The following is a 21,883-nucleotide window of genomic DNA, read 5'->3' on the forward strand; positions in this document are numbered from 1 at the left end:
TAAGGGTGGGTGGAGTCATTGAGAGGTTTGGGGCCGTAACGGGGATTAGGGTTAACAAAAGCAGATCGATGTTGTTAGAGGTGGGCACTTGGGTGGGCGGGAGATTGGGTCGGGGGTTTGGATGGAATGTCGTGGAAAGGATCAAGATTTGTGGGATTTGGTATATGGCGGACATGCAGAACAGTAGAAAGGTTAATTCGGAGGAGGTTAGGGACAGGGCGGTGGGCAGGCTATGTGGCCTTCGGGCCAGAGATGTCACGCTGCACCAAAGGGTAGTGGTTGTGAATTCGCTGGTATATAGTAGGGTTTGGGGGGCGGCGGCAGTATACCCCTTGAGGAACTGTGATGTAATGGAAATCCAGAGGTATCTATGGGGTTATGGAAGGGTGTGGTTGGGACGCAACATGGTAATGACTGGGGTGCGTCAGGGGGGATTGGGTTTGTTGCCATTGGGGCCCAGGGTGAGGGCGATTTATGTTAAGATGCACTACCTCAGAGGGGGGGGGTCAGGGGTCGTCGTGTGGGGGAGGTGATGAGGGACGTGTGTTGTTGGTGGAGTGGGCGGGACCTGGAGGTGTGTGAGGACATGTTGAGGTATATGTTACGAGTTCGTGATGTACATTGTTTGAGAATAGGGAGGCTGGTGGGAGTGGAGTATCGTCGGGAGATGCTGCAAGGGGTGGCTGTCTTCCCCACATATGAATGGAAGGTAATATGGGAGGAATTTCGAAAGCTAAGAATTCCCACCAGGGTGAGAGAAGTAGTGTACGGATTCCTTATGGGAACATTGGCGTCAAAAGAGGTGTTGAGGCAGATGGGATATGTGAGAGATGCATCTTGTGCACATTGTGATGTGGAAAATGCCTTCCAGGCAGTGTATTTTTGTCCTTTTTTGGAAAATGTAAGATTGTGGTTGAAGGGTGTTTTTGGGATACTGGGGGGGGAGGGGGGTCCTCAGGGCTTTACTTTTAGATGTGGGAGAGGTGTCATGTGAGGTAGCAAGGGCGTTAAGGTATATTATGGTTGATTTTTTGTGTGTTTCTTGGGGTATGAGGGAGGTGGGGGGTAATGTCAGAATCAAGGCATTAGTGGCGAGTTTTTATAGGTCGGTGGTTAGGAATAGAAGCTTTTATTTACTGTATTATTATTTACTGTACCAAGTAAGCGCCTTTTAAATAAAAATATTTATATTGTATAATGTGGGTTTTTGATGTAAATGGCAATTAAGATTGATGTATTATTTTCTGTACCTGGGATTTTTTTTTGAGTTTCTTGGCATATATCATAGACATTTTTTTTATAATTTATCATTACTTGTAGTGTATGCAATGTTTTCAATAAAATGTGTTTTTGGGTTCTCTGGGGTGTGGAGATTATTATTTTGTCTCCTTTAATATCTTGCAATTTGGGGATGTATAGTCTTAGAATGTCTATGTATATAAAATGTTAATATACAATACAATTGAGAGTGCAATGCATTAGTTTATATATAAATTTTGTATATAAAGTTTTCATACACGATATGAATAAGAGTGACAGGTTGGATTGTTGCTATTTTTTGTTAAGGTATGTTCAGGTGTAGGTTGTCCTCTGTTTAGTTATATGGATGTTATTTTCTTATATATTGCTTCATGTTTCTTGATTTAAGTCAATTATGTATAACATACATGTATAATGTATACTGTGTTTTTTAAATAAAATATAAAAAAAATACTCTTGCGTGAGAGACCGCAAGTGATTTGAATAGTGTCACCATTGGTACTATTTCTCTTGTTTTGAAAATTCTCATTGTCGTTTTCCTGGCCTTACTGTGTTCATTAAAGAAAAGACAGCAGCCATTGTTACAACTAGGTCTTTCGCGTGTTCCTTTCGTTCTATCTGGTGATCTCACGTTTTCCACACTGAATTCCTGTTGAGTTCTTCATTCTTTCTATATCTAACCAGTTGGAACTTGTCACCTCTGAACATCATGTTATTCTAAATTGCAATCTGGAAGACTTTGCTTGTATCTTTTAGCAATTTTTCAGTGTCTTCTACCCAAGTTCGGTGTCATCCGCAAATGATACGAAACTGTGGCGAGCGTTGTTACCTGTGTCCGCTGTATGGATAAGAAACAGTAGAGGCGCCAGGACAGTACCTTGGGGTACAGAACCTTTTACTTCGCCAATGCTGGATTTTGCTTAGTTTACCACCTCTTGCCCTCATTTTGTGTGCAATCACCCCGTGACTGTACTTGTCATAAATGCTTTTGCGAAATCCGTTTATCCCAAATCTGAGTTTTGGTTTACTTCCAACGCCTCCATTATCCTGTCACAGTGGTTTAGTAGTTGTGACAAGCAGTGGTTTAGTAGTTCGTGGCAAGCATGATCTCCCAGCTCTAAAACCATGCTGATGTGGGTTGTACTGTTTCATAACATTTGTAATTTGGCGTTTCATCTCCATTTCTAAGACTTTCATGATATGCAGTGTTAGGGCTACTGGTCTGTAATTTTTAGAAAAGTGCTATACTGCCTTCTTTATGCAAAGGAGCCATGTCTGCACTCTTAAGGTAATAAAGACAGGTAACAAAGGAGCCATGTCTGCACTCGTAAGGTAATAAAGACACAGGTAACAAAGGAGCCATGTCTGCACTCTTTAGGTAATGAAGACACAGGTAGCGAAGGGGCCTTTTAACACAACGTTAAATTAAAAGGATCCTTTGCTACCAGTGTCTTTATTTCCATTTGTCGGCTTTTGCCATTGTCTTGCTGTACTCTTTAGATATCTGGGATTACGCCTAGATCAAAGCTCTCTCTCTCTATCTCTCTCCAAAGAATACCAAGTGCTCGTGCTAATAGTATTTTGCATTTCTTTATAAATAAGGAATTCCACATCCTCACCACCTTCTCTACCATCCCCTCCCTTTCTTTACCCTCCCATCCTCCCTTCCCCTTATTCTGTTCCTCCTCCCTTCCCCGCCATCCATCCCCGAAAGCTATATAACCTTAAAAAATCTAGTAGATGTCGGTCAAGGCAACCGAGGACTCGGGGTCGGGAGCTATGTACCAACCTGACTCTCTCTCTCTCTCACACACACACAAACACTGGCTGAGTGAATTATGGTAGTGTTGCCATACCTGGGTCCAGCGTGTTGCTACTTAGTACCCCAGGGGCACTTGTCTTGCCCAGGTATTTGCACCTGTGTATCACATCACTACTCCATAATGGTGCCAAACGTAATGTTCTCTATTATCACTGACACTTTGTGTTGTGTGAAGGTGTTGGGGTGTAAGTGTGGGGAGGGGGGAGTAGTTTTTTTTTTGTTTGGGTGTGTTTTAATTGTTGCTAGAGGGGAGAAATACGTGCCCCTGTGTTGGTAACAGTGAGGTCTTGCAAGATGGCCGGAATGTTGTTACCACCGTCGACCCCAGTGTTGCCACCTCCCTCTCTCTCCCTCCCTCTTTCAAACTCTCCACTACTCCCTCCTTCACTCACTCACTTCTTACCTTCCTCATTTGTTCTTGCTATTTTTTGTCTCTTAAGACCTTCTCCACTCTGTCTTTACTACCACCCTCCTTCACTCTTATTCCCTCCCTCCTTCGCTCTTGTTCCCTACCTCCATCACTCATTCCTTTACTTATTCATTCCCTCCTTCCCTCCCAGCCTCCCTCCCTCCCTCTCTCACTCCTTCCCTGAATCATTCCCTCCCTCCTTCCCTTAGTTATTCCTTTCCTCCCTCTTTACCCAAGGTGCGCAAACACACACACACACACACACACACACACACACACACACACACACACACACACACACACACACACACACAAACAAACACACAGGGGATGGGAAGTAATCAGTTTTGATCTGAGAAAGATCGCTCCAATTCCTTGGATGGAAAGCCCATTCGCCAACATCAAGCAAGTCATCTATTTGAAGGGATGGAGAGGAGATGTGATAACTACGTAAAAGATCATGATAACATTCAAGATAAAGAAAATTTTCAAATTACAGAAAAAGCAGTGCATAATAGCTTAGGGAAGGAACATCGGCTAGATAACAGGTAGACAACGGGTAGACAGCAGGTAGACAAAGTAGGCAACAGGTAGACTAACATGTAGACATCAGGTAAACAACAGGAATGATATTCAGGTGTGTCTGCTGTTGGAAACTGTTACTACATTCGCAAACATTCAGCTGTTTCGCGCACTGACACATGTCAACACGCACATGTCCAGACGTGCAAACATGCTCGCACGAACGCACACATGCCCACAAGCACCCTATATGCCCACTCACACGCACACAGGACAACACACAAGCACCCACATCATTCACACACACACACACACACACACACACACACACACACACACACACACACACACACACACACACACACACACACACACACTCTCATCACCCCTTTCTCAAAGAACATACAAGTCTCTCTCTCTCTCTCTCTCTCTCTCTCTCTCTCTCTCTCTCTCTCTCTCTCTCTCTCTCTCTCTCTCTCTCTCTCTCATTCCAAGTGCACATACACACATGCCAGTGGACGCACCTCTTTCTAAACACACCAAACTGCAAACCAGTGTTATTCCCAGGTAATAGTATCTCCAGTTCTGCTGGGACTAAACCTTTGCATCTAGCTTTGCTACCGAACTCACAAAGGAATGCCTGACGGTATCCTGGTTCCCCTACTGAAGTCTCCCAGCTCAGACTGACACATTACATTACTGAATATATGAATCCCATCTTGTGTGATGGAATACGACAAGGAAATACAACCATGTTTATTATATTATAGATAAAGTATAGTTTATTTCGGTTTTAATGATTACTACAGATTGTAATAATGTTGGTAGATCGCTGACAAGTGATGAGTTATCATAGAATGTGTGTGTGGCAGTGTTTCTGTGACCGCAATCAACCATATATAGCTCACGCATCGAAGTAACACGATTACAAACAAACCACGGTCATGTGGTCCAGTGGCTTACGCACATGTGGTCCAGTGGCTTACGCACATGTGGTCCAGTGGCTTACGCACCGGCCTGGAGTTTTACCGCTCACTCCCCATACGTTCAAACACAACCCATTCCTTGTTTTTTTTTTTTTATGTGCAACTAATATATAAATATGAAACCGGATTAGATGTTTTTAAATTGACGGCAAATACGTAAGGAGCGAACTGTTTAATTTGTGAATAGTTTGTTCCGAGATGGATTTTTGGGGCTGCCGGCCACCAACAGCAACAGCCTGACGAAGAAGCACCAGACAAGCCTGACCCGGGAGTAGAAAAACTCTCAGAACTCATCAGAGGTAAAGGTATAACAAAGGTATACATACTGGTCGCTTGGATTGACGGGAAATGAAGAGACGTTCACAGCACCTTGCCCAGGGACGGTCCCGCCCACCAGCCATGATGCAGACGGGAACCCACATTAGTCAAAGCTTTGTGTCTTGCTGCATGGAACTGTGACTCTTAATGACCAGCGACACGGGGGTGAAAATGGTGAGTCCTCGTCGTCGTGCGTGAGGTAATCTTTTAATTGAGGGTGTTTAAGCGAAGGCTCTGGTTTCCTTGACAATTGTACAGCGTTTCCGCTTCATCCCTTTGTCATTAAGACTTGATCTCTGGTCTAGGTTTGAGTGTTGGGCTGTGATTGGTCCATTACTTTGTGATGATAGTGGGTTGTGATTGGTCCATTACTGGGTGAGGAGGGTTGGCTATGATTGGCTCATTACTGGTTAATGGTGATAATATATGTATCAGGAACAAGGTGCTGATACATGTGTTTACCAGAGGACTCGTCACAAACTCTCACTGGAGGATCGGTGGTATACAAGTGTAGTACCGTTAATGACCCTATAAGTCAGACCCCAGTGATACCGTCCTCATTGCCGGGGCTGCATGATCAACGAATCTCAGCATGGTTTTACAAAGGGGCGTTCCTGCCTTACGAATTTATTATTTTTTTTTTCACTAAGGCGTTTGAGGAAGTAGATCATGGTAATGAATATGATATTGTGTATATGGACTTCAGTAAGGCTTTTGACAGGGTCCCACATCAGTGACTATTGAGGAAAATTAAGGCACATGGAATAGGAGCAGAGATTTTTTCCTGGATAGAGGCATGGTTGACAAATAGGCAGCAGAGTGTTTGCATAAATGGGGAGAAATCAGAGTGGGGAAGCGTCACGAGCGGTGTTCCACAGGGGTCAGTGTTGGGCCCCCTGCTGTTCACAATCTACATAAACGACATTGATGAGGGCATAAAGAGCGACATAAGCAAGTTTGCCGATGACACCAAAATAGGCCGTCGAATTCATTCTGACGAGGACATTAGAGCACTCCAGGATGATTTGAATAGACTGATGCAGTGGTCGGAGAAGTGGCAGATGCAGTTTAATATAGACAAATGCAAAGTTCTAAATGTTGGACAGGACAATAACCATGCCACATATAAACTAAATAATGTAGATCTTAATATTACGGATTGCGAAAAAGATTTAGGAGTTCTGGTTATCAGTAATCTGAAACCAAGACAAGAGTGCATAAGTGTTCGCAATAAAGCTAACAGAATCCTTGACTTCATATCAAGAAGCATAAATAATAGGAGTCCTCAGGTTGTTCTTCAACTCTATATATCCTTGGTTAGGCCTCATTTAGATTATGCTGCACAGTTTTGGTCACCGTATTACAGAATGGATATAAATGCTCTGGAAAACATACAAAGGAGGATGACAAAGTTGATCCCATGTATCAGAAATCTTGATAAATTAGACACATGTGCAGCTCTTGGGTATCTTTATTAAGGAAACGTTTCGCCACACAGTGGCTTCATCAGTCCATACACCGGAAAAGCTTGAAGAATAGGAGGAGAATGAGGTAATCAGTCCCTCAACCTTGAGTCGATGTGGTCACCATCAATCTTGAGTAGATTCTACTCAAGATTGATGGACTGACCACATAAACTCAAGGTTGAAGGACTGATTACCTCATTCTCCTCCTATTCTTCAAGCTTTTCCTGTGTATGGATTGATGAAGCCACTGTGTGGCGAAACGTTTCCTAAATAAAGATACCCAAGAGTTGCACATGTGTCTAATTTATCAACGTGTCGGTTCTGTGAACCATTCATCTACAACAAAACATTTACTTTGGCAACGTTTCGCTCACATGTAGCTTTGTCAAGAAAGTGCAATGTACTGGCACTAGAGGGTATATATGGTATATAATCGGGGCATTTTTGAAGGCAGTAGTAGTTACAGTAGTACCAATGAGTAAGGAGATGGTAGTAGTAGTAGTGACAGTAAAGTAGTAGCAGTGAGTAAACAGACAGTGGTAATAGTAACCTCGGTATAAGATAATTTCAAGTAAGGTAGGTAGAGCTGGAGAAATGTCTTCCATTCAACACTGGTGTATCCACCAGTGTTGAATGTGTAAATGCGATCATGTAGTGATAGCGCACAAAATGAAAGCCATGAGCATTACGGGGAAGGTAGGCAGATAGATTTTCGGGTTCCTAAAACACAGAACACAGGAAGTAGTAGTAAACAGAGCAAGATACAACATTGGCGAGGTAAAAAGCTCAGATCCCCAAGGTACTCTCCTCGCACCTCTGCTGTTCATCATCCTCAAAGCAGACATCGATAAAAACACCCGGCACACTTTTGTATCATCATTTGCAGATGACACTAAAATAAGCATGAAAGTCAGTACGGTAGAGGACACTGAAAAAGTACAGGAAGACATAAACAGGGTTTTCCAGTGGGCAGTGGAAAACAACATGACGTTCAATGGTGATAAGTTCCAGCTGCTTAGGTATGGAAAGAATGAAGAACTCAAAAGGAACACTATATACAAAACTCAAGAAGGTCACCAAATAGAACGAAACGAACGGGTAAAAGACTTGGGAATAATTTTGTCAGCTAACCTTTCTTTGAAAGAACATAAGACAAAGATCACGACAGCCAGGAAGATGACGGGGTGGATGTTGAGAACTTTCAAAACAAGGGAAATAATGTCAGTGGTGACACGTCATATCGCTAGTGCTCCCTCATTTAGAATATTGCTCAGTGCTGACTCCTTAAGTCTTGAACATGTACTCACTGGAGCGGAGGACAAATACGTGATAATATATACCTGGAAAGTACTCGAGGACCTGGTCCCAAATCTGCACACGGCCATAACAGCATACTAGAGTGAGAGATATGGGAGGAAGTGCAAAATAAACCCAGTGAGGAGTAGAGGTGCGATGGGGATAATAAGGGAACACTGTATCAACATTCTGGGTCCCAGACTACTCAACATCTTACCAGAAGATTTGAGGAAACACGGCTGGAACAAGTATAGAAGCTGTCAAGAGGAAACTGGACAAGTACATATCTTCACCAGGTGTCAGATCAACCAGGCTGTGATGGATATATGGGGCAGCGGGCCTCCAGCAGCAACAGCCTGGCTGACCAAGCAAGCACCAGACGAGCCTGGCCCATGTCTGGGCTCCGAGAGTAGTGAAACTCGCGAAACTCTTCAACGGTATATCAAAGGTGAAGGTTAGTCAGAAGAGTCTTTGAAAAGCTGTCTGATCCATCCCATTAAACTCGGAATTAGCTATATAAGAAGACTCATAGGGCCCCTTCGCACGCCACTAGTTACACGACCTCCCTTTCCCTGTGCAATGAACCAGCTTCGAAGTAGATCTTGGTAGGAAACTGTATATTGCGAAGGCCTAGCAGAAAAGGTGATCCTAAATCGACTCCAACATATTTCATTACTGTCCTCTCCTATTCCTCCTCCTCCCTCTTACTGCTAAGGTGAACAAGTTTAATGACAAATGTCCAATGTCCCCACTCCTGGGGTCGAACCCAGGCTCCTCTGTTGTGAACCAAATTCGCTATCACTAAGTCACGAGCCATTTGTAACGGAAATCTACCTTAAAATCGCGTTGTATCGCTTGAGTGCTTGATTCGTGACTTCTGTATATTCGACCCAGCCACCGTGTGACACCCAGTGCTTAGACACGCCTTAGCGGATTATTTCTGGTTGTCTAGCTTTCTAAGAGAACACTTCATACATGGATTACACCATCAGTCAGGCCTGGTCTGGGATTGGATCCCCGGGGGCGGTGACCCCAGGACTCAACACCAGAGAGACAAAGATGTGATTCTGGAGAAAAAGAATTTTAACTTTTTCGTGTAATTGGACCTATTTGTTCAGGCGTTGAAGGCCTTTTAACCTCTTTGTTAAGACGTGAAGGCTTCTTAACCTTTTTGTTGAGAGGTTGATGGCTTATTAATGTTTTTTTTTTTTTTGAGGACCCTTCCTCTTTGGTTTTCAGTATAAATATCGTGAGCCAGTACGCCTGCACATAGCTTCGTCATACTCAGTGTTCATGTGACGGAGGATCCTAACATGGATGACAATCTTTTAACCCAAAGTTTTGAAGCACTGAAGCTTTCAGAACTTTGCGAGATTGTGTCGGTTGTGGCAGTCATGGTACCTACCTTTACTGTGGCTCCTGGCCTAGTGGCAAAAGCTCACGCTTTTGCCATAATGTCTGGGTTCGATTCCCGGCGAGGGCAGAAACATTGGGCGTGTTTCCTTACACCGGTTATCTATGTTCACCAATCAGTAATAATGGGTACTGGTGTGAGTCGCATCCTCGGACAAAATGACCTACCCTTTTCTTGATGCTGTAGTGAGAGCAATAGTGTAAGAGATCATATTTTTAATTAGGCTTAGGACGTTGAATCTCTTTTCTAGCCTCTAACTCCGCCTTAACCTGAAGGTACAGTAGCTCAGAGTTGGGAGAAGGCAATATGTACTTGCAATCTCGGTTGACCAAGAGGAGAGGGTTCACTATACAAGCCCTCACAAGACAGATCAGGGCGCTCCTAACACAGGTGAGGTCACTACTAACAAGTCAGGTTGCTACTGACAGGTCAGGTCTCTACTAAAAATAGGTCAAGTCGCTACTGACACAGGTCGGGTCGCTACTGACACAGGTCGGGTCGCTACTGACACAGGTCGGGTCGCTACTGACACAGGTCGAGTCGCTACTGACACAGATCAGGTCGCGGGATAAACACACGAGGGTGTGTTTATCCCGAGAGGGATTCAGAGTAACGGTTGGTGAACAGATGCGGCTGTACCCAGAGATGGTGACCCGCTTACGGAGGAGCATCCACTCCTTGCTGCGTCTTGCCGTACTGATTTGTAGTTGGGAGTTTTTAAGAAATTCTTTTTGTTATTAGTTAAGGTCTCATAAGTGGTATCGTGTTACGCATGTAGTGTTGGTGTGGAATGGATGTTTGCTGTGTGATGTTGGTGTGTGGTAGTGGTCTCTGGTGTGTGGTAGTGGTCTCTGGTGTGTGGTAGTGGTCTCTGGTGTGTGGTAGTGGTCTCTGGTGTGTGGTAGTGGTCTCTGGTGTGTGGTAGTAGTCTCTGGTGTGTGGTAGTGGTCTCTGGTGTGTGGTAGTGGTCTCTGGTGTGTGGTAGTAGTCTCTGGTGTGTGGTAGTGGTCTCTGGTGTGTGGTAGTGGTCTCTGGTGTGTGGTAGTAGTCTCTGGTGTGTGGTAGTGGTCTCTGGTGTGTGGTAGTGGTCTCTGGTGTGTGGTAGTGGTCTCTGGTGTGTGGTAGTGGTCTCTGGTGTGTGGTAGTGGTCTCTGGTGTGTGGTAGTGGTCTCTGGTGTGTGGTAGTGGTCTCTGGTGTGTGGTAGTGGTCTCTGGTGTGTGGTAGTGGTCTCTGGTGTGTGGTAGTGGTCTCTGGTGTGTGGTAGTAGTCTCTGGTGTGTGGTAGTGGTCTCTGGTGTGTGGTAGTGGTCTCTGGTGTGTGGTAGTGGTCTCTGGTGTGTGGTAGTGGTCTCTGGTGTGTGGTAGTGGTCTCTGGTGTGTGGTAGTGGTCTCTGGTGTGTGGTAGTGGTCTCTGGTGTGTGGTAGTGGTCTCTGGTGTGTGGTAATGGTGTTTGTTGCTTATCTGGTACGAGGGACTTCTAAGAAAGGCTTGTTATATTATGATGGTAGTTGTGGTGGGCAGCATCAATAATAATGGATGAGGTAATATTGGTGGGTAGCATTGTTAATGCTGCTATAAGTGATGGAGGTGATAGTGGGTGGTATCCCTGGAGGTGGTGGTGGGTGGTATCCCTGGAGGTGGTGGTGGGTGGTATCCCTGGAAGTGGAGGTGGGTGGTATCCCTGGAGGTGGTGGTGGGTGGTGTCCCTGGAGGTGGTGGTGGGTATCCTCCCTGGAGCTAGAGGAGGTGGGATCACAGGTGGTAGTGGTGGGCAGCATCCCAGGCATAAGGTCAGTGGAAGACTGGCCTGTGTGGGTGCGCATCTCTCCACAATGCTATCGTTAGTGTTACAGTGCTACTAACTTATGTTTGCTTGCGAGAGGCATCAATGATGTGCTCTGCAACCTTCAGAGAAATTTTCAAAGCAAGAGAACACGTTTCTTGGCAGCATCAACACAAACATGAAGCGGATAGCCTACTTGCGTGACCTCGATACCCCAGTGTAAATAATTCCTAATCGTCAGAGATTTAAGTAACAGGGGAAGTTCAGCCACAATTACCAGCGATATAGTGGGAAAAACTGATGATAATTGGATAAAGAGGAGAGTGTGTGTAATGAAAGGTGAATAAGAGTAGTTAGTGGTGTGATTATCATGATGAGGTGGAGGTGGTGAGGCCCAGCACCAGGTAGCCCACTGACATCATGGTGAGGAGGGGAAGGTAGTGGTGAGGCCCAGTACCACGTAGCCCACTGACATCATGGTGAGGAAGGGAAGGTAGTGGTGAAGCCCAGTACAACGTAGCCCACTGATATGGTGAGGGGAGGTGGTGGTAAAGCCCAGCATCACGCAGCCCACTGACATCATGGTTAAGAAAGGTATCCCAGGTGAGGTCCTTTCATATCTATGTTTATGGTGGTACACCTGTGCATGCTTTTGGTCTACGGTACACCTATTAGTGCTTCTTTTGTTTCCTTGATTCTGTAAATGCCTGGATTTACAACACGTCTATGGGTACCTGTTTACACTGCATACATAAGAACATAAGAAAGAAGGAACACTGCAACAGGCCTACTGGCCCATGCGGGGCAGGTCCAAGTCTCCTACCGGCCAATGCCTCAACCTAGTCAGGTCAGGTCAGTAAGTAAGTTTATTCAGGTATACACAAATATAGTTACATAGAATTATCATACATAGGAAAGTATTGGTTTGGAAATAGGGTAGTTGATGAGTGGAACAGTCTACCTAGTTGGGTTATTGAGGCTAGGACTTTGGGTAGTTTCAAATTTAGGTTGGATAAATACATGAGTAGGATGGGTTGGATTTGAGTGGGACTTGCACATCAGAGCTTATTTCTTGGGTAGCATTGAAAATTGGGTAGGTCAAATGTTTGTTAGTGGGATGAATTGTAAAGGACCTGCCTAGTATGGGCCAACAGGCCTGCTGCAGTGTTCCTCCTTTCTTATGTTCTTATGTTCTTATAGCAGCATATGTGTAGAGAACCTAGGATAACCCACTTAAGGAAGGAGCACGGCACCTGACCTAGTAGCACAAGCTAGTAAGGTCCAGCTCACACCCACCCGCACCCACTCATAAGAACGTAAGAAAGAAGGAACACTGCAGCAGGCCTACTGGTCCATACGAGGCAGGTCCAAGTCTCCTACCGGCCTAAACCAATGCCCCAACCTAGTCAGGTCAGGTCACATTCACTTAAGAAACGAACACGGCAATTGACCTAATAGTACAAGCTAATCGGGTCCAATTCGCACCCACTCATGTATTTATCTAACCTATTTTTAAAACTACGCAACGTTTTAGCCTCTATAACTGTACTTGGGAGTTTGTTCCACTCATCCACAACTCTAATACCAAACCAGTGCTTTCCTATATCCTTCCTGAATCTGAATTTTTCCAACTTAAAACCATTGCTACGAGTCCTGTCTAGGCTAGATATTTTCAGCACGTTATTTACATCCCCTTTATTTATTCCTGTCTTCCATTTATACACCTCAATCATATCCCCCCCCCTAATTTTACGCCTTTCTAGGGAGTGCAGATTTAGGGCCCTCAGTCTATCCTCATAGGTAAGATTTCTGATACATGGAATCAACTTTGTCATTCTCCTTTGTATGTTTTCCAGAGCATTTATATCCGTTCTGTAATACGGTGACCAAAACTGTGCAGCATAATCTAAATGAGGTCTAACGAAGGATATATAGAGTTGAAGAACAACCTGAGGACTCCTATTATGTATGCTTCTTGATATGAAGCCAAGGATTCTGTTAGCGTTATTGCGAACACTTATGCACTGCTGTCTTGGTTTCAGATTACTGCTAACCAGAACTCCTAAATCTTTTTCGCAGTCCCTAATATTAAGATCTACATTATTTAGTTTATATGTGGCATGGTTATATTCCTGTCCAACATTTAGAACTTTGCATTTGTCTATATTAAACTGCATCTGCCACTTCTCCGACCACTGCATCAGTCTATTCAAATCTTCCTGGAGTGCTCTAATGTCCTCGTCAAAATGAATTCGACGGCCTATTTTGGTGTCATCGGCAAACTTGTCTATGTCGCTCTTTATGCCCTCATCTATGTCGTTTATGTAGATTGTGAACAGCAGGGGGCCCAACACTGACCCCTGTGGAACACCGCTCGTGACGCTTCCCCACTCTGATTTCTCCCCATTTATGCAAACCCTCTGCTGCCTATTTGTCAACCATGCCTCTATCCAGGAAAAAAAATTCTGCTATTCCATGTGCCTTAATTTTCCTCAATAGTCTCTGATGTGGGACCCTATCAAAAGCCTTACTGAAGTCCATATACACAATATCATATTCATTACCATGATCTACCTCCTCAAACGCCTTAGTGAATAAAGTTAATCAATTCGTAAGGCAGGAACGCCCCTTTGTAAAACCATGCTGAGATTCGTTGATTAATTTATGCTTTTCAAGGTGACTACGAACTGCCTCGGCAATTATTGATTCCATAAATTTTCCCACTATGGAGGTTAGGCTTATTGGTCTATAGTTCGAAGCTAAGGACCTGTCACCTGCTTTGAAAATAAGTATCACATTTGCCCCCTTCCACTTATCTGGCACCATGCCAGCTTATAGTGATATATTGAAAAGAGTAGCCAGAGGTTTGCTCAGCTCCTCTTACATTCCTTTAGAACCCTTGCATACAGTTCATCAGGGCCTGGGGATTTGTTAGGTTTTAATTTATCAATTTGCCTTAGGACCATGTCACTTGTGACCCTAATCGTGCACAGTTTATTATCGTCCTGTTCTACATAATTTATCATTTCTGGAATATCGCTGGTATCCTCCTGTGTAAAAACTGATAGGAAGTATGTGTTAAAAACTCTACACATTTCCTTATCACTGCCTGTTAGCTGACCCAAGTAACTTTTGAGTGGGCCTATCTTGTCCCTGATCTTACTTCTGTATACCTGAAATAATCCTTTTGGGTTAGTCTTCGATTCTCTTGCAACTTTAACCTCATAATCTCTTTTTGCTTTTCTTATTCCCTTTTTTATTTCTCTCTTTAACTGAATATATTGATTTCTTAACTGCACCTCTCCTCTTTTGATTTGCCTATATATGCCTCTCTTTTGACCAATGAGATGTTTTAATCTATTGTTCTTCCATTTAGGATCATTTTTACTTGATCTGATTTCCCTATTTGGAACATAAATTCTCTGAGCAGCTAGAACTATGCCCTGGAAAACGTCATGTCGGCAGTCATCACCACCTATCTGACCCATAGTCAGGTCATTCCAGTTCAGCCCACCCAAGTAATTTTTCAGTCCTATGAAATCAGCCAAGTGGAAGTCAGGGGCAGAGACTTGATTGCCATCATTAGGGGAATTCCATGATATATTAAAACTGAGTGATTTGTGATCACTTTCCCCAAGCTCATCATTAACCTCAAGATTATTAATTAGCGTTTCCCTGTTAGCAAGAACCAAGTCAAGGAGGTTATTTCCTCTAGTTGGCTCTGTCACAAACTGTTTTAAAAAACAATCCTGAATCGTATCAAGAAAGTCACTTGACTCTAAATTTCCTGTCAAATTGCTCCAGTCAATCTGTCTATAGTTGAAATCTCGCATTATCACATTTTCGTATGTAGATGCCTTACGAATTTTATCCCATAGAAGTTTACCGCACTCCCTATCAAGATTTGGGGCCCTGTAAATCACACCCAAAATTAGTTTTTCACGGCCCTCGAGAAGCTGTAACCAAACAGATTCAGTGGCTGACGCTTCTAATTTTATATCTTGTCTAACACAAAACTTTAAATTGTCTCTGACTACATCGCTACTCCACCACCCTTCCTGTTGACCCTGTCAGTGTGGAATAATTTATAGCCTTGTATGTGACATTCAGAAGGCATCTCTCTATCTTTCAGATTGAGCCAGGTCTCTGTTATAGCAATGATGTCTATGTTTCCTGCACTTGCAATTAATCTTAGCTCTTCTATCTTATTTCTTACATTCCTGCTATTAGTATAATAGACCCTAAGGGAGCTAGTCCCTTGCTGCCCTCTGCTGTCTCCCTTTGTTTGCTGACCTGATCTATTGTCTTTATTTATAACTTCATGATGAATGCCTTTTATATTTACTGTTTTTACCCTAAAGCTGCATCCTGACTGCTTCCCACACACACCCATACCTCTCTCTTCTATCAGTTTAAAATCCTAAATCAGTTTAAAATCCCTCTCGATTGAGTTTGCAAGAGCTACCACCCCAGCCCCAGAAAGATGTACCCCATCCCTTGCATACATATCATGTTTGCCATAAAAATTGTCCCAGTTGTCAATGAATGGGATTGCAAGTTCCTTGCAGTATCTGTCTAGCCAGCAGTTTACACCAATTGCCCTGGACAACCATTCATTTCCCACTCCCCTTCTAGGCAAGATGCTACATATGACTGGGACCCCTCCCTTAGACTTAATTAAATCTATATCTGACCTGTACTTATCTAGCAGCTCTACTCTTCTACCCTTTCCAATATCATTTCCACCAGCACTGAGACAGATAATAGGCTTGTTCCCATTATCTGGCATGATATCCAACCTGAACATTAAAATGGTATAAAATACCGACAGGTTGTTAGGTAAGACACATATGCAACAGTTAGGTATCTTTATTGTGAAACGTTTCGCCTACACAGTAGGCTTCTTCAGTCAAGTACAGAAAAGTTGATAGAAGCAGAAGATACTTGAAGACGATGTAATCAGTCCATCACCCTTAAAGTTTTGAGGTGGTCAGTCCCTCAGTCTGGAGAAGAGCATTGTTCCATAGTATGAAACAATATGATATTGTTTCATACTATGGAACAATGCTCTTCTCCAGACTGAGGGACTGACCACCTCAAAACTTTAAGGGTGATGGACTGATTACATCGTCTTCAAGTATCTTCTGCTTCTATCAACTTTTCTGTACTTGACTGAAGAAGCCTACTGTGTAGGCGAAACGTTTCACAATAAAGATACCTAACTGTTGCATATGTGTCTTACCTAATATCCAACCTGTTGACTATGTCACTAACACCAGCTCCAGGGAAGCACACTTTATCTCTTACCTTCTTATTCATATCACAGAAAGTACGGTCCATATATCTTACCTGTGAGTCACCAACCACAAGTATGCGCTTACCTCCATTTGCAGGGGAAGTAGTACCTTTACCTTCACTGACCACTGAAGTACACTCATCCTGAAGAACATTATTATTATTATAATCAAGGGGGAAGCGCTAAACCCGGAGGATTATACAGCGCCTGGGGGGGGGATGTGGAAGGCATTCAGGCTTAATTCGGGGAACTGGAGCACAGATCCAATTCCCTAAATCAAATCCTGAAGAACAGAGAAGCGATTTCCTACCTTTAAATCTTCTCTTTTAACTTTCCTTATTTTGATGCTCTTCCCATTACTGGGAACCACTTACCACTAGTAGCCGTTGCTACCTCCCCACCTACAGCTTCCTCGCAGCGAGAGATAGACTGCACCTCGCTGCTGGTAGCCTCATTCCCCTCCCCCATTCCAGCCACCTCACACTCGCTCCCAAACCCATTGAGGTGAACCTTCAGGCTCCTAATTTCCTCCTGGAGAAGCAAGACTTCCTCCTTCAACTCTCCAATCTCAATTTTTAAAACACTGCAAATGCAAGCCATGGCTTTGTAACCGTCCACACTAATCCCCAAAGCAGCTCAGGGCCTGTATTTATCTAACCTATTTTTAAAACTACACAACGTTTTAGCCTCTATAACTGTACTCGGGAGTTTATTCCACTCATCGACAACTCTGTCGCCAAACCAGTCCTTTCCTATATCCTTCCTGAATCTGAATTTTTCCAGCTTAAAGCCAATGCTGCGAGTCCTGTCTAGGCTAGATATTTTTAGCACGCCATTTGCATCCCCTTTATTTATTCCTGTCTTCCATTTATACACATAAGAATCTCTGTTTACATTATACACTGTAAATACTCTGTGCTTACATTACACATGTACATACTTCTTCATATTACACCTTAATATGGTTTAGAAAGACACGTAAGCAAACACTATAACATATTTATTAGAATTATTATTATTATTATTATAATCAAAAAGAAGCGCTAAGCCAATATTTATTAGAAAACGTTTCGGTCCTGGGACCTTGATCACTTCTAACATACAGAGGTAAAAAGACTTGTCGGTATTTATTACCAAGGTTTATAACACCTTAATATACATGCGATACATCTGTGACTCATCGTTTAACGTATTTTGGTTACGGCCTGTGTCAGTGTAACACTGGTCTGTGAGTTTAAGGGCCCACATGCCGTGGGTTCGAGTCCTACCCCGTTTCGTGATATATCTTGTATGTGACACTAGTCAAGTGACCTGCAGTCTTATGATTAAGACACATGTGCAACAGTTGGGTATCTTTTTGTTGAAACGTTTCGCCCACACAATAGGGTTCTTCAGTCAAATACAGAGACAGCTTACAACAATGAAGATATCCAACTGTTACACACTTGTCTTAATCATCAACTTGTCGATATTTTGTATAATTTTGAACATACTTCCAGCCCACCTTGAAATGTGTTTACATCACAGCTTTAAATACCTGTTTATATTAAACATCTAAATTTCATGCGGGTTATTATTGACAAGTGTTCATTGCACTTTGTTATCCATCTAAATTCCTGTTTACATTTTGATTATTCTGTTACTTTTCTGTTATTTACAATCTTCATCTGTTGGCGAGATATGAAGCAAATACATGGGAGGGGGGAGGGAGGTGTTAATGATGGGCTCTCGATCCAAGGAATTTGGGCTACGCAGAATTTGTGCCAGAGCTGGTGGTTGTATTCCATTCTTGAGGAGCCTTGGGACCACTACTGGTTTAACGCCTCCCCGTGGAGCCTTGTGTGGCAACACATTGTGTTACCGTTTGCCGCCATTGTTAGGTCAGTGTAGCTCGGTTAAGACGGTCACTGTTACTTAGTTACTTAACACAGTCAGTGTTGGTTACTTAAGACATTGTTAGTTACTTAACACAGTCAGTGTTGGTTACTTAAGACATTGTTAGTTACTTAACACGGTGTTGGTTACTTAAGACATTGTTAGTTACTTAACACAGTGTTGGTTACTTAAGACATTGTTAGTTACTTAACACAGTCATTGTTAATTAACACAGTGTTACTTAGTTACTTAACACTAATTGTTAGTTATTTAACACAATGTTACTTAGTTACTTAACACAGTCAGTAACTGGATCGCTAGCGTACTCAGCTCACACACTGAGGTCCGGGGTTCGAATCTCCTCTGGTACTGCTGGAAAACATTAGGGACGTGTTTCCATAAGACACCTGCTGTTCCTGTCCCTGTTCACCCATCAGTTTAAAATGGGTACCTGGGTGTTAGTCGACTGGTGTGGGTCGCATCCTGGGACAAAACTGACCTACTTGTAGTAAATAACGATATTATTATTATTATTAATGTTACTTGTTTAACATGGCCAGTGTTATTCAGTTAACATGGTCAGTGTTACTCAGTTAACATTGTCAGTGTTACTCAGTTAACATGGTCAGTGTTACCCAGTTAACACGGTCAGTGTTATTCAGTTAACATGGTCACTGTTACTCAGCATGGTCACTGTTACTCAGTTAACATGGTCAGTGTTACACAGTTAACACGCTCAGTGTTATTCAGTTAACATGGTCAGTGTTACTCAGTTAACATGGTCAGTGTTACTCAGTTAACATGGTCAATGTTACTCAGTTAACACGGTCAGTGTTACTCAGCATGGTCACTTACTCAGTTAACATGGTCAGTGCTACCCAGTTAACATGGTCAGTGTTATTCAGTTAACATGGTCACTGTTACTCAGTTAACATGGTCACTGTTACTCAGTTAACACGGTCAGTGATACTCAGTTAACACGGTCAGTGTTATTCAGTTAACACGGTCAGTGTTACTCAGTTAAGATGGTCAGTGTTACTCAGTTAAGATGGTCAGTGTTACTCAGTTAACACGGTCAGTGTTACTCAGTTAACACGGTCAGTGTTACTCAGTTAAGATGGTCAGTGTTACTCAGTTAACACGGTCAGTGTAACTCAGTGAACACGGTCAGTGTAACTCAGTGAACACGGTCAGTGTTACTCAGTTAACACGGTCAGTGTTACTCAGTTAACACGGTCAGTGTTACTCAGTTAACACGGTCAGTGTAACTCAGTGAACACGGTCAGTGTAACTCAGTGAACACGGTCAGTGTTACTCAGTTAACACGGTCAGTGTTACTCAGTTAACACGGTCAGTGTTACTCAGTTAACACGGTCAGTGTAACTCAGTGAACACGGTCAGTGTAACTCAGTGAACACGGTCAGTGTTACTCAGTTAACACGGTCAGTGTTACTCAGTTAAGATGGTCAGTGTTACTCAGTTAACACGGTCAGTGTTACTCAGTTAACACGATCAGTGTTACTCAGTTAAGATGGTCAGTGTTACTCAGTTAAGATGGTCAGTGTTACTCAGTTAACACGGTCAGTGTTACTCAGTTAAGATGGTCAGTGTTACTCAGTTAACACGGTCAGTGTTACTCAGTGAACACGGTCAGTGTTACTCAGTTAAGATGGTCAGTGTTACTCAGTTAACACGGTCAGTGTTACTCAGTGAACACGGTCAGTGTTACTCAGTTAAGATGGTCAGTGTTACTCAGTTAAGATGGTCAGTGTTACTCAGTTAACACGGTCAGTGTTACTCAGTTAAGATGGTCAGTGTTACTCAGTTAACACGGTCAGTGTTACTCAGTTAACACGATCAGTGTTACTCAGTTAAGATGGTCAGTGTTACTCAGTTAAGATGGTCAGTGTTACTCAGTTAACACGGTCAGTGTTACTCAGTTAAGATGGTCAGTGTTACTCAGTTAACACGGTCAGTGTTACTCAGTGAACACGGTCAGTGTTACTCAGTTAAGATGGTCAGTGTTACTCAGTTAACACGGTCAGTGTTACTCAGTGAACACGGTCAGTGTTACTCAGTTAAGATGGTCAGTGTTACTCAGTTAAGATGGTCAGTGTTACTCAGTTAACACGGTCAGTGTTACTCAGTTAAGATGGTCAGTGTTACTCAGTTAACACGGTCAGTGTTACTCATTGAACACGGTCAGTGTTACTCAGTTAACATGGTCAGTGTTACTCAGTTAACACGGTCAGTGTTACTCAGTTAAGATGGTCAGTGTAACTCAGTGAACACGGTCAATAATACCCAGGACACACTATGAGGATAGAACAAACTCTGGAGGCTGGTCACAGGTATATCTGTGTAGAATATTTGTTCACTAAAGGTGAACTTCATTGTTCATCGTCTTAATTAAGATTCTGCGATGAGAGGAAACAAAGGTGGGCACCAGTGTTGAACTTTCTACCTTCGCTGAGTCAATAAATTGATGAGCGTAAGAGTTGCAACTCATTGATGACTCTCCCGGCCTTCCCCACCTCGTAGGCTGACATTCCTGGGCCTCCTCCTCCTCGTCCTCCTCCTCGTCCTCGTCCTCCTCGTCCTCCTCGTCCTCCTCCTCCTCCTCCTCCTCCTCCTGCTGCTGCTGCTGCTGCTCCTTCTTCTTCTTCTTCTTCTTCTTCTTCTTCTTCTTCTTCTTCTTCTTCTTCTTCTTCTTCTTCTTCTTCTTCTTCTTCTTCTTCTTCTTCTTCACCTCCTCCTCCTCCACACAGTTCCTGGATGAACCAGCTGACTCAGACTGGGTTATTATACATTTCTTTAGGGTTAGAGGCCGTCATGATGGTAGGAAATGTTAAAGAAATATATTAATTCTCTCTCTCTCTCTCTCTCTCTCTCTCTCTCTCTCTCTCTCTCTCTCTCTCTCTCTCTCTCTCTCTCTCTCTCTCTTTTCATACCGAGAGTGTAGTCGTAGGAAGTGGAGGGTGGGGAGAGAGCCTACTGTTATACAGTTAGTTTATGAATCTACGTCCGCCAGGTGCCCCATCAACCAGGCTCTGATGGATACGTGTGCCAGCAGGCCGCCAGCAGCAATAGCCTGGTTGACAAGGCAAGCACCAGACTAGCCAGGTCATGGGTTGCGGGAGTAGGAAGACTCTCGAAACCCGCCACAGGTATTCAGCGGTTGTGATGCCTAGACGGTAGATAAAGTCGTTATCAGCAGGTAACCTCGAGTAAGACGGCAGAACCCTTCCAAAGAATGCAGATAGGTAGGTTGTCTGTGTTACCTAGTTACAAGACGGCAAGAGGAACCTAGTTACTAATTACTGACCATTTATATCTTGACCTAATTAGTGGGGAAAAATTACTGGAATCAGTAATTGCCGATGGAATTCAAATTGGTCTTGATGTCTGAAGGTGTTCCGTAGCTCGGTTGGTAGC

At 43.4% G+C, this 21,883-nt stretch overlaps 1 protein-coding gene across 21 annotated transcripts in view; it reads left to right on the plus strand.

Annotated features, from left to right (window-relative positions):
• Positions 1-21,883, plus strand: part of LOC128697010 (uncharacterized) — a 1,143,041-nt gene that overhangs the window by 562,828 nt on the left and 558,330 nt on the right. Inside the window, exon 1 of one of the 21 annotated variants that reach the window (XM_070090370.1) lies at positions 11,287-11,880. The exons of the other annotated variants lie outside the window; for them this stretch is intronic. Within the exon in view, the coding sequence (XP_069946471.1) occupies positions 11,859-11,880 (22 nt within the window). The 5' untranslated portion in view covers positions 11,287-11,858. Of the gene's footprint in view, positions 1-11,286; positions 11,881-21,883 lie in introns of those variants that run through there. 21 annotated transcript variants of the gene reach the window in all.

This window comes from Cherax quadricarinatus, chromosome 31 (genome assembly GCF_038502225.1).
Source record: "Cherax quadricarinatus isolate ZL_2023a chromosome 31, ASM3850222v1, whole genome shotgun sequence".
NCBI lineage: Eukaryota > Metazoa > Arthropoda > Malacostraca > Decapoda > Parastacidae > Cherax > Cherax quadricarinatus.